This window comes from Ictalurus furcatus, chromosome 6 (assembly GCF_023375685.1).
Source record: "Ictalurus furcatus strain D&B chromosome 6, Billie_1.0, whole genome shotgun sequence".
Lineage (NCBI taxonomy): Eukaryota > Metazoa > Chordata > Actinopteri > Siluriformes > Ictaluridae > Ictalurus > Ictalurus furcatus.
The window spans coordinates 34,636,996-34,651,180 of record NC_071260.1 but is presented as its reverse complement, the minus strand read 5'-3'; the positions used below and the strand labels follow the sequence as shown (position 1 = coordinate 34,651,180).

The following is a 14,185-nucleotide window of genomic DNA, read 5'->3' as shown; positions in this document are numbered from 1 at the left end:
TGAACTCAAACAACACTGAATCTAGTGAAAAACTGTCCCACCTGGCTTGAGAGATTCAGATGTTTTGCAGACTTGTACTCTAGGTTCTTATAGTCAGTCAGGAGGAGTCTCCATCAGTGAACAATGGAGAAGTTCAACAAAACAGACTTCACGTAAAAACTAATGAATTTCTTGGTTACACAACTGCACTATTTGATCATGTAGTATTACCACATTTATAGAAGGGGTGTATTTATTTATAATCACACTATCCGGTGTCACCCAGAGGAGGACGAGTTCCCTTTCGAGGCTGGTTCCTCAAGATTTCTTCCTCATATCGTCTCGGAGTTTTTCCTCAACACCGCCACCTCTGGCTGCACATTAGGGATAAATTCATACATTTATAATCTATATATTTCTATAACGCTGCTTTGGAACAATGTCCACTGTTAAAAGCGCTATACAAATAAAACTGAATTGTGTAAGAACTCGCGGACGCTTGTTTTCCGCGTTCGGTGCTGTTACCGTGTAAAGTGTGTAAAAGCCGCGCCCCTAAAATGTACGTGCGGCTAGAGTTACTGCGCTTTCAGGAAGAGCGGCTGCTTAACCGCAGTACAGAATGGTAGAAGAGGAGGATACAGGTGCAGACAATTTATTAAGTAAGCAAACAAGCAAAAACCTTAACGGATTCAACGGAGTGAGGATCCATGTACAGCTTTATTAAATACAACAGCAAACGTATAGACAAAGAAGTAGATCACCGGCAAACTCAATATCCAAGGTAAATCCAGAGACGTGATCAAAAACTGGTAACAGGGCAGGCAGCAAGCAAGAACAGGAAATAGCCAAACCAATGTAGCTTTAGAAAAATACTCAAAAACACACTAAACAGTCGACGGTCAAAAACAGGCAACGCAAACTAACAGATAAACACTTAGTAATGTCAGCCAGGGCAAAAACAAGACTTCACAATGGGCCAGTGAGAGAGTGAGTCGTAAATAGTCCGATAAATAGAAAACAGGTGTGGGAGCAATCAGTTCCGTGTACAGGGTTATGGGAAATAGAGTCCAGGAATTAATACTCAGGTGATGGTGCCCTCTGGTGGTGAGCAGGAGGAACCACAGAGGCATGATTCGTGGCATGTGGATCCAAGAAGAAAAAAAAAACATACAAAGGAGAAGTGATACTGTGGCATAAGAGTGTGACGTTCACTACTGAGGCTTCGAAGCGTATATCAAAAGAACAAAACATCACAGTAAAGCACTGAACCGGAGCTTGATTCTTTTTGCCATAACCAAGTGATCTGTTGTCCGAAGCGTCGTTTCCGCACACAACCATCTGACTGCTTCATATTCCAATTAAAATGGTGTAAATCCCTTGCACAGGTTTCGAGTCACTAACTTCGGTAGTGAATTGAGAAAGTAAAACAAAATTCTTTTGAATTGCAAGTATGGAACCAGCCAAGAAAACAGGCCGTTCTGAAGTCTGTCAGCCTTTTCAGGTCATAAAGTATGTTTATTAATAATTAGCACATGCCCTGAACTTAGTTGTGAAAATGGCCATAGAACAACCACTAGGGATTGAGGATATTAAAGTAAATGCACGAAAGATTGCAGCTCATTTTAAATCCAGAACAACAGCAAGAGAAAGGCTACTGCTGTTGCAGTATCATATAGACAAGTGGGAGAAAATATTCTGAATGCCAGGGGAAGTAGAAAACAAAAAACAAAAAACAAAAAACAAAAAAGACAAAAAAAAACATAGCCCCCACACTGTTAAATTTCCGACATAAAATGTTAACACCTCAATTCACAAGCACTTCAACTGACCATTCCACTATAATCTTAATTTCTTTTCATCATATATATGCTTACATGAGCTTTACCTATGAACCCAGGATTAGGACTAAAGCAAAACCTTATGTGAATTAGGTGGTGTGTCAATCAAAGCAGATTCATAAAAATTGCTACAGTACAAGTTAATTTTACCCATTTATGAAAGAATTTATAAATTTATTCATATGCATTGTGTAAGTACTACAGACACATGAAAGTCTAATTGTTATTGCATTTATGGTTTTCAGATTACAAAGTGACTGATTTATTACATGAAACAATAAAAATGTCAGGGTCCCCTGGGACACAAAGGCAGCATTTCAACCTTTTGACCACAAGGTGTCATTAGAGTGCACCCTGTTGAAAAGCTTCGAGTAATGAACCATTTTATGGTACAGTTGAGGGGAGAGCCTTGCTTTGCAAAGCTTCATCTCACCATCACTACTGTAGCACACACAACAAATGACAATACAACAAACAACAAAAGCTTGACCAAGAGGGGAGTCAAGAGGGGGAGATTCATGCGAGATGTCTCTTAGCTGAAAAATGCCCTTAGGCCGACAAGATTCTTTGGGAGCGATACCGATAGCATTGCTAGCAGGAAACGTGTTGTCCTCCACAAGGCACTGAGGCAGAGGGACCTCTTCTGTATAGCTTTGGGGTGGCACAACGTCCAACACGAAGCATAAAAGTGGAGCGATGGCCACCACGAAGCTAGTGGGGTAGCGCTGTGGTGAACTCATGGTTTGATTCATACTACAATAATTTAAAATGGATTTTTATTTAAATTTCATGTTTATAAAATCTCATGATTAAACACGTAAATTTTACTTATGCTTGTTTATTTAAACATTTTATGTGGAGCTAGATTAACTGTGGTTAAACCAATCACTTTTCCTGAAACACAGTGTGTTTGTGCATCCCATGCTGATGCATGCAGTTATTAAAAGGAAAGTGTCAAACTTTCTACAATGTGATATTTAGTCCTCATTTTATTTGCTAAACATAAAATGCCAGTAGTGATTTGCAGGTACAGACTTTTGGAAATAATTTTAGTCAATGTAGAAAATCAAACCATATGTAAAAGATCATAAAGTCAGAAGTAGATCTTCTATAATGTTGATAGAATGACATGACACATAATGACCTATATTTAGTGATGTTATTGATGCCTTTAACAATGGACATTATCACAAAGCAACTTTACAGAAATCCAGATTTAAAATGTAAATACACACCGGGCTTGTGAGTATACACAAAATTATAATATAATGAATGCTTTTATGTAAAGCCATATGTCTGTATGTAAGAATATTAAAGGAAATTATTATCATCATTATTAATAATAATAATGATAATAATAATAATAATAATAATAATAAAGAAGAATTGTCAGGCGAACGTGGTAACCACTAAGCCACTGTGCACTCAACAGTTGTTTTTTTTTTTTTTTTTTTTTTACTGAAGAAAAAGCGATTATTCACCCAGGTGAACAGTAACTAGTAAGTGTTTCTGGATTTTTTTAGTTGAAACTAGTTTTAGCACAGATTGTCAGATAGAAGCTGTAACTGCGCTTTCTTGTTGCTACGAGCTGTTTACAGGTTGCTAGATTAAAGCTAATTCTGGTATTCATATATTCATTTTCGGTCGGGAGTCGCTCGTTCAGCCCTTATTGCGTGAAGACCGAATTCGTGTAAAGACCTGCGACTCCACCGAGCAAGGACACCAACAAGACACCACTCTCGCTGCTAAGTATAATTTTCTCCCGTTCTTCCGCTCACTGTTTATCTGCTTACACACTAACATGTCACCAGTTTATCCGTGTTATTTGCCACAGGCGCAGACTGCGGCACACTCCCAGAAAAGTGCGCAACTTGGACAATCTACGATCTCTGAATGTGGCCTCTGCAGATTCCCTCTCGTTCTCCATCGGACTTCAGGACTGCCAATCTGCCGTCAACAAGGCAGATTTCATTCCTGCCTTTGCAACCCACTCCAACCTCAGTGTGCTGGCTCTGGATCCATACTGAGAACACTGCCACACCTGCTGCCCTAGCCTCCAACTTCTCCCATACCTCGCGTCCCAACAGACGAGAGGGTGGTACAGGTTTGCTTCTCTCCAAAACATGAAAATTTACTTGTCTTTCTCCCTCTTGCTCATACACTTCCTTTGAATTTCATGCTGTTACAGTCACTGACCCTGCCAAAATGCACTTTATTGTTGTTTACCGTCCTCCGGGTCAACTGGGGAAGTTCAACGATGAATTTGACACGCTACTGTCCACCATCCCGGATGACAAATCTACTGGTCTACAATTAACTCACTCAAGAAGGTCTCATGTCTATGGACTGGACCTCTCCGCTAAGGATTTCCAGATCAAACTTCACCAGGCACAGAACCGCCATTCTGAGATACTCGACTTTAGAAGACCTGACTCAATAAAATGCAAACACTTTACATTACACATTTTAATCCCAAACAGTAATCAATGTATTTTTTAATTTGACAGCTTCAACTCATGTAATGACTCTGTGGCATTGCATCCATGGTTTCTAAACATACTTAGATAAGTGAAACTCTGTCCACACTGTGAGCAGTAACACAGCCCATCTTCAGTATGAATGCGCTGGTGGCGTTGGAGAGCACTCTCTATAGTAAAACTCTTCCCACACTGTGAGCAATGATACGGCTTCTCTCCTGCGTGACTGCGCTGGTGTTGTTGGAGAGCACTCGGTCGATTAAAGCTCTTCCCACAGTGTAAGCAGCGATGTGGCTTTTCTCCTGCGTGAATGAGCTGGTGTGTTTGCAGAGTACTCAGGTGAGTAAAACTCTTCCCACATTGCGAGCAGTGATGTGGCTTTTCTCCTGTGTGAATACGCTGATGTTGTTGGAGTGTACTTTGGTCAGTAAAGCTCTTCCCACAATCTGAGCAATAATATGGTTTTTCTCCTGTGTGTATACGCTGGTGTCTTTTGAGATTACCTCCATCGGCAAAACTTTTCCAGCATAGGGAGCACTGATACGGCTTTTCTTGAGTGTGAATGCGATGATGTCGACGGAGATGATTCTGACGATTAAAACTCTTCCCACACTGTGAGCAATTAAACGGCTTCTCTCCGGTGTGAATGCGCTGATGCTGTTTGAGATTACTCAGTTGAGTAAAACTTTTCCCACACTGTGAGCAGTGATGCAGATTTTGTTGTGTGTGAAGGCGCTGGTGTCTTTGGAGAGCACTCTGTTGATTAAACCTCCTCTTACACTGTGAACAGCAATACGGCTTCTCTCCTGTGTGAATGCGCTGGTGTATTTGAAGATGACTCTGGTACGCAAAACTCTTCCCACACTGTGAGCAGTGATACGGCTTTTCTCCCGTGTGATTGCTCTGGTGTGTTTGGAGAGTACCTTGTTGCGCAAAACTCTTCCCACACTCTGAGCAACGATACGGCTTCTCTCCTGTGTGAATGCGCTGGTGTGTTCTGAGACCACTCTGATAAGTAAAACTTTTCCCACACAGTGAGCAGTGATGTGGCTTCTCTGCTGTGTGATTGCGCTGGTGTGATTTGAGAGCACTCGCATGTGTAAAACTCTTTCCACAATCTGAGCAGTGGTGAACTTCCTTCTGCATTTTTTTGTGAGCGGCGTTCGAGCCGAGAGTGGTAGATGAGGTTTGCTGACCTTTTATGGGAAGAATCTTGTGTTTAATCTCTCCTGATTTCTGTAGTCTTACATAGTCTTCGTAGTGGCATCTCTGGATGTGTTTGTGGAGGTCAATTTGAGATGTGTGGGAAAGTGGACACGAGGAGCAGGAGAAGACTTGTAACAGAGTGTTGTTTACTTCTGAAGAAAGAGAGAAAAGAAAAAAAAACAGTACCAAAAACTCAATTTCTATTACTAGGAACTAAACCAAAGTTATCACTTCTTTACATTGGTAAAGTCAAATTATTTAGTATGATTGAGAAACTGTTCGTTTTACTCTGCTGCAATTACACAGTAATAACAGTGTATACTCTGGATTAAATGCATTCTTAGTACAAATGCACAAATTATTTTTCCTTTTATAAATATGATGTCACTGAGCAGTGAGTTTACAACTAATGAAAAAATAAATAAATTGCACACTGCTATAATACTCTCGAAAACATTGAATAATAGAGTGGACAACATTTCGACCATGACAGTCTTCATCAGGCAATAACATGGGAGTTCTTTAAGTAGACACACCTGACAATGGTCATGGACAACAAAAAAGTAAACAATTATTCAATGAAAAACTCCAAAAAGCAAATCATTTGTTGACTGCTTCCATGCTCTCCCTTGCAGGATCTGACGACAGCCAAGCTCCGCTCCTGCACCGTGCTGAGAGCTCCCTTTCCCATGGGAGTACACCAGACCTCTTGATGCTGCCATTACACCTGTCCCGTGAGGCCTACTGAGACAGGCCTCCATAGAGCCTCTCCTCCACTCACAACACCTACACCCCCTAACTGCCACTACTCCCTTACCCTAAGAAAATAAACTTACCTTTGCTTGCACCCATCCTGCCTCTACGGTGTCTGTGTTCTGCCCATTGCTGCAGCAGATTGCTACAAGTAACTACTTGAATTTGTTGGATGTAGCCATTAGGCTGCGGCCATGTGCCTCAAACCAATCCGTCGTTACATCTCAAAGACCCAGAAGCCCTCCTCTACAGACCAGTGGCTGAACAACCAGAAACCTGATCTACCCTTCACTGTTGTCACAGTCTCAAACAGGAATGGTAGTTAACTCTGCTTTCTGTATGGCAGACTAGCAGGTCCAGACTTCATCTCAGCTTTAGCTTCCCATTACTTTCTCCACTTTCTGGCACTGAGACCTGGATCACGCCGCAGAACTCCGCTACACCGGCTGCTTATGCTTTCTCTCACACTCCCCGAGAACAGGCAGGAGTGATAGTACAGGTTTGTTGTTGTCTTGGAGACTATTCTTCACACCCCTTTCCCTGTCTCATCTCTACATCACATCCATTGAATTCCATGCAGTTAGTTACCTCTCCGAGCAACCTTCTCATAATCATAATCTACCCGCCCTCCTGGTCCCATAGGAGACTTTCTTGCAGAAATGGACATGTTCCTCAGTATTTTCTTTGCCTTCTCCCTCTTCTGCATTCCTTCTCCATGATATTCAACAGCTGTCCTCCCATACACAATGTGTTGCACAACAATCAGCAAAAACTAAGAACATAAGCGAGAAAGTGGAAAAAAGTCACAAGAAGTCATTGATCTCGACTCTTCGCACACTCTCCTATCCAAATTCTCATTTGATGCGACTTCTGCCAAGACTGCCTTGTACAAGGAAAAGCTTCTGTACAAGATACTCATCATCATAACCTGCCAGTTCCTCAATCTCAATCCTCCCTGACTGCTGAAAACTTTGCCACCTTTTATTATGGGAAGGTCATTAAGATACTAGACCTTCACTCCTACACTACATGTTCAGGATTTCCTTTCTCTTTCACAGAGACATTCTCATCTAACAGAAGAGATCCTGCAAATCATCTTGTCCTGCAATCCCATCACCTGCCCATTGGATCGAATATCTCGAAGAACGTAACTAGTCTGGCTTTAAAGTGACACACTCTAGACACTGTGCTTGTTGCAGTCAATGAGAAGCTCCATAAAGCAAGATCAGCTAAATTGTCATCAGTCCTCATCCTACTCAACCTTTCAGCAGCATTTGACAGAGTTAACCACAAGAACTAAATTTAATACCAAAATATTTACAGTAGTATAATGTCACTGTATGGAACCTTACCATTTGCAGAGCACTTTTTGTTCCAGAGTGAGTCAAACGTAGAGCCGAGATCTTTAGGGTACTCCTCGTCGTACCACACCAGGAGCTCCTGTCCTGGATCAATGGGTCGACAGCAACGATACAGAATCCCTCCTTGATACTGAAACGCCACAAGATTCTGCTCTTCACCATTACGAACACAATTCACATACCTGAAGAATGAAAATGAGGCAAAGTGGAAGAAGGGGTGGAAAAAACCCCACAGAAGTGGAGTAAGAATATGAGAAAGCGTGAAAGATGAAAGATACAAGTGACCGAGGAAAGAAAGTTCTTCCGACAAATATGGAACTGTAAAATCAATTATTAAAAAAAGACCCAATAACCCGTCTATTCCTCACCTCATCCAGTTAGCATACATCTCTCTTTTGGCATCTATGTATTCCTGACACTGGCTGCTCCTGTATATCTGCAAAAAACATGTACATTTTATTCATTACATTAGATTCAGCTTTGCCATTCAGCAGATCCAACAAAATGCAGTTACAAAATCAGACTATGCCATCAAATTAATGGCGAAACAAGAATGATAATGTAAATATTGTTTTACTAAATATTATGAAGGCAAAATTAATCTTTTGCTAGAGACAATATTAATGAGGCAAAACAAATCAAGAACATGATATTAAATTTAATGCAGATCATTGAACAAAAATTTATTTATTTATTTTTTAAATTTTTTTTTAAATCCAGCTTTTGACATCCATAACCCGTGCTTGGAAGTTGTTTTTTTTCTTTGGTTTTTCTGTGGCATCCTGAGAAAAGACCTTTACATACATTATTTATAATAAATGTATAAAACCTCACCACCCAGGAGTATCCACTGGCTTCCTCGCTGTCTACCAGCTCTCCTTGGTAGGGTCCGAAGTGTGCACTTACTGGAACAGTCTCCCCCTTATTAAACACTCCCAGACCTGCATCAGGAATACCGGACTTCCGAATCTCTAGTCCAGGAGGAAGAGTTTGTCTGGCTCGGTCAGGGACTCCCATGGGAACAGGAGTATCAGGGATGAAGAGGGGCGGTCCGTGAACCTCACACTTGTTGAAGAAGAAGGATTTGCAAACCTCACAGTCTGTAGGGAGAAGTGATGCCCAGAATATTTTGTACATTTTTTTATTTATTCAATTAAAAGCAATTATATTTAAATATTTTAAGCATCTTATAAGAGATACTTACAAATGCCAATCATATCCAGCTTCTCAGGATGTCTTAGGAATGTTATAATTTATCAGGAACATACTAGCAATTTGTAAAATAAAATGTATAAACATTCACTCTATGCTGATTGAAACTATTGGCTTTGTATTATAAAATCGATTTCATGCTGTGTTCTATTGTATTATTCTTCAGTACTGTGAAAGAACATAATTAAAGACAGAAATCTTAGATTGAAGTTTCATGCACAGAGATCGTGACTGAAAATAAAAGGTCTTGTGCTCTTTTTGTTCCAGCTTAATGGTGATATTACATATGTAGAAGTGCAAAGACCACCTTTCAGACAGAGTTGAACTACTAGGGCCACCCCAGGGTCATCTAGCCACCAAGATCACAGTTCTCACTTTTTTTTTTTTTAAATGATTGCTAACAATATGCAGTTTTCAGAAAGCAATCCCATGCCAGGCTCAAGGAAGGTGGAACCACCTTGCTCTAGAAATGCCATCTACCATCTCTGTTGAATTCAGAGGTGCTGAATTCTGTGCAACATGGAACAAATCATTGGTTGAGCACTTGACCAAACCTTTACCTAGAAGAGGTAGCCTAGATCTGAGAGAGACATGACTCACCTGTGCGTACGCAGTCTCTGCACCATTGTACAGCCCTCCATGGGGCTAACTGTGGATGGACGAACCTGACTGCGATCCATGTGAGACAGAGCCGGCTGACTATATGCCACTTTGATGACTGCCTCAACGTCATCTGATCTGAACAACATGTAGTACTATCTCAGAACCATGGGCCAGATGGACTGCTCTCAATTTGTGATGTTTAAATGTCTTCTGTTCTTCCAAGAGAAAAAATAAACAAACACCACCTGTGGCACCACAATGCTTCCTACTCTGTAAGCATCCATGGTGATTATGGATCTCCATCACATCTCTCAGATGTGGCACTGTTCCAAAGTGAACCACTTTTGTTGAAAGCCAGTGCTTGGGCACATCTTGCTGATCCAATGACGTACATCACTAATCCTGGCTTGCAAAACTGACTCAATTAGGCTTACTATGAAGAAGGAGCTTGCAAGGTATTTATATAAACCTTCGTAAGGTATCAGATACAGGTTACCTGTGCACAGTCACAAACTGTTACACATAGCTTCACAAAACGTACAAGGTCTGATGTGTAGAGGGCAAGAAGAAAAGGGGAAGGTGGCATTATCTAAGAAACGTTACTTGGTGAACTTGTTTGAAGGTCTTGGCCTGTGCAAAAATGCACAAGGTTACCAGGTAATTCTCACCTGATTACAAGGGGTGAAATAGAACCAAGGAAAACTCATGAGACAGGGTCTTAATCCCAAATGACCCCCTTGAGAGAGATTTAGTGCACTAGATAGTGTGTAGGACAGAATTAGTGTTACTGAGTTCCAGAGAGGCCTGATGTCTTACAGAGGTAGTCTTCAGTGTCATCTTCTTCCACTTTTATGGAGATAACGTCAGGTGTGTTGTTCAGGTCATCTTCATGGTTGTAGCCGTTCAGCTCCAGCGACTCCTCTTTCTTCACACCGCCATCTAATGTGTACACACACACTCAAATCCATTAGCAATTAGACATTTACAGTTAATATTTCAGTGTGGTAACCTGACTGACCAGGTGTTGGCTTCAGATGGACTCCTCTATTCTGCTGGTCCACTTTGCCTGATGTCCCTGCAGCTGAAGTCTCCGTCACCTCCTCAGACAGCTAATCAAATAAGAACACTTATTCAGCAAAAAGCATAAACACTCTGTAAATCTGTCTGTGGTTTTTAGACTGGTTTGCTGACCTGATTTTCTTTCACTCCTCATTAAAAGGTAATCAGGTACAGTGAGGGAAAAAAGTATTTGATCCCCTGCTGATTTTGTACGTTTGCCCACTGACAAAGAAATGATCAGTCTATAATTTTAATGGTAGTTGTATTTGAACAGTGAGAGACAGAATAACAACAAAAAAATCCAGAAAAACGCATGTCAAAAATTTTATAAATTAATTTGCATTTTAATGAGGGAAAAAAGTATTTGACCCCCTCTCAATCAGAAAGATTTCTGGCTCCCAGGTGTCTTTTATACAGGTAACGAGCTGAGATTAGGAGCACACTCTTAAAGGGAGTGCTCCTAATATCAGTTTGTTACCTGTATAAAAGACACCTGTCCACAGAAGCAATCAATCAGTCATATTCCAAACTCTCCACCATGGCCAAGACCAAAGAGCTCTCCAAGGATGTCAGGGACAAGACTGTAGACCTACACAAGTCTGGAATGGGCTACAAGACCATTGCCAAGCAGCTTGGTGAGAAGGGGACAACAGTTGGTGTGATTATTCGCAAATGGAAGAAGCACAAAAGAACTGTCAATCTCCCTCGGCCTGGGGCTCCATGCAAGACCTCACCTCGTGGAGTTGCATTGATCATGAGAACAGTGAGGAATCAGCCCAGAACTACACGGGAGGATCTTGTCAATGATCTCAAGGCAGCTGGGACCATAGTCACCAAGAAAACAATTGGTAACACACTACGCCGTGAAGGACTGAAATCCTGCAGCGCGCGCAAGGTCCGCTGCTCAAGAAAACACATATACATGCCCGTCTGAAGTTTGCCAATGAACATCTGAATGATTCTGAGGACAACTGGGTGAAAGCGTTGAGGTCAGATGAGACCAAAATAGAGCTCTTTGGCATCAACTCAACTCGCCGTGTTTGGAGGAGGAGGAATGCTGCCTATGACCCCTGGAACACCATCCCCACCGTCAAACATGGAGGTGGAAACATTATGCTTTGGGGTTTTTTTTCTGCTAAGGGGACAGGACAACTTCACCGCATCAAAGGGACGATGGACGGGGCCATGTACCGTCAAATCTTGGGTGAAAACCTCCTTCCCTCAGACAGGGCATTGAAAATGGGTCGTGGATGGGTATTCAAGCATGACAATGACCCAAAACACACGGCCAAGGCAACAAAGGAGTGGCTCAAGAAGAAGCACATTAAGGTCCTGGAGTGACCTAGGCAGTCTCCAGACCTTAATCCCATAGAAAATCTGTGGAGAAAGCTGAAGGTTCGAGTTGCCAAACGTCAGCCTCGAAACCTTAATGATTTGGAGAAGATCTGCAAAGAGGAGTGGGACAAAATCCCTCCTGAGATGTGTGCAAACCTGGTGGCCAACTACAAGAAACGTCTGACCTCTGTGATTGCCAACAAGGGTTTTTAAACCAAGTACTAAGTCATGTTTTGCAGAGGGGTCAAATACTTATTTCCCTCATTAAAATGCAAATCAATTTATAACATTTTTGATGTGCGTTTTTCTGGATTTTTTTGTTGTTATTCTGTCTCTCATTGTTCAAATAAATCTACCATTAAAGTTATAGACTGATCATTTCTTTGTCAGTGGGTAAACATACAAAATCAGCAGGGGATCAAATACTTTTTTCCCTCACTGTATGAGGCCATGTTTATACCTCTGCATCAGAGCACATTTGTGTAGTGATGCAGAGAGGGGTTTTTTGGGTAGGCATGCAGAGACACTCAGATGATTCTTTGTTACGAAAACAGGCATTGGATAGTACAGACCAAAGTTGTATTCCAAATGATGTACTATACACTTACACTATGTACTCTACCGTCTAGTGTGTGGATTTTGGAAGGGTAGTATCGTATTAAATAGAACACCACCTTTCTTTTTATTAGCTGGGAGTATAAGCCGTTTCCCAGTCGATTGTGCATGACCTCAAACGCATGCAATGCGACGTCGCCAGCTTTAGCAGATACCCAGAGTCACCGAAAATTACTTTCTTCAGTGTGCCGTTTATGTTAGCGTTACCTTTTATACCAAACATGACCTCAGTCACCATCAGACAAAAAGGTGTAATCGTCAAACGACCAAGGAAAAAAACACTGCATCCTGCAAGTCTAAGGAAGGGGGGAATTTTATATCAAACATAGCGTAGAAGACTGTAGAAGATTGTATCCCGTAAACTTTAGTGGAGCTCGTGTAGCATGGAAGCATGACCGTGATGCATGAGCAAACTGTTTATATTCAAAACTTTCCACTGTGTGCAAGGGGTTGGGCAAATTATATTATATTTATAAATTATAAAAATAATACATGCACGCATTAGACAAACAGTTGTGTTAATGTAAAGTTTTAGTTTATATTTGTAACCCTCAGTGTGTGGATTTTATTTTAAATAAATGAAAAATGGTATTGAACGTTTGGAGGTCCCCCCCCATCTGATTAATCCAAAAATAACTGTCAGTTGCAGCCCTAGTTGAATGGATGAGCTAGGTTGTGCACCTGGAAAAGGTTGTGATGAATCATGACCATTCTTCAGCGTTTCATCAAAAGGTTTGAGTAATTTTGTTCCAAATCCTACTAAAGTATAAACAATAAAATGATGCCCATCACACCCAGTCTTTATTTCAATCTTCTATGCAATCTTATATACACTATGTAACCAAACATTTGTGGACACCTGACCATGTGTGTTTCTGAACATCTTATTTCAGAGTTATGCTGAAGGTGAAGTTCCTTTCCCATTGATGCAGTGACAACAAATCAACATGGCAGGTCACTGAACAGTGTATAGTTCCCCTTCTCTACTTTTAAATTAGTTTACAACAGTTTTGGCTTTAGACACTGCATGAAAGATTCAAACTCTGAAAAATATGGGCATAGTAAACTACCACTGAACTTCACATTTGCCAGATGCATGTCGAAAATTACGAAACGGTAACATGGTAAAGTATATTCAATACCACCTGCCTAGTCAAGAAGGCCCAGCAGCACATCCACTTCCTGCGGAGGCTGAAGAGAGCCAAACTCCCTCCTCCTATCCTTACCTTCTTCTACAGAGCACGATAGAGAGCATCCTGACCAGCTGTCTCACCATGTGGTACAGGAACTGAACTTCCTGTACCACACCCTCCGACCACAAGACCCTACAGCAAATTGTGAGAACAGCTGATAAGATCCGGGTCTCTCTACCCACCACTGAAATTTCATACAACCGCTGCATCCACATAGCCACCAGCATTGCAGACGACCCCCTCACCCTTTTCATGGACTCTTCATCCTCCTGCCATCTGGCAGAAGTTACAGGAGCATCCGTGCCACCACCAGCAAACTGTGCAACCCTGAGGCAGTCAGATTACTCAACATCCCGCTGCCTCCCAACACTCACCTGCACCAGGCACTATTTTATGGAACTCATTTTTGCTGTCAGTATTACTGCTACATTACACAATATCTTACAGTTTACAGCCCATGTTACGTGTATTAATTATCCCACGTATTTTTGTTCCGTGTTTTTATTGAATTTGTACTCATCTCATACTGTTGTGTATTTGCACTTTATGTAGTC

The 14,185-nt window shown here is 41.4% G+C and overlaps 1 protein-coding gene across 2 annotated transcripts in view; it reads right to left on the bottom strand.

Moving 5' to 3' along the window:
- Nucleotides 1-476: 476 nt before the first annotated feature.
- Nucleotides 477-14,185, bottom strand: part of LOC128609299 (histone-lysine N-methyltransferase PRDM9) — a 31,223-nt gene continuing 17,514 nt past the window's right edge. For both annotated transcript variants that reach the window (XM_053627825.1, XM_053627824.1), the window contains 6 exons: nt 10,448-10,538; nt 10,246-10,368; nt 8,449-8,714; nt 7,983-8,050; nt 7,606-7,796; nt 477-5,652 (listed from right to left, as the gene is read on the bottom strand). In XM_053627825.1, the coding sequence (XP_053483800.1) occupies nt 4,313-5,652; nt 7,606-7,796; nt 7,983-8,050; nt 8,449-8,714; nt 10,246-10,368; nt 10,448-10,538 (2,079 nt within the window). In that variant the 3' untranslated portion in view covers nt 477-4,312. The remainder of the gene's footprint in view (nt 5,653-7,605; nt 7,797-7,982; nt 8,051-8,448; nt 8,715-10,245; nt 10,369-10,447; nt 10,539-14,185) is intronic.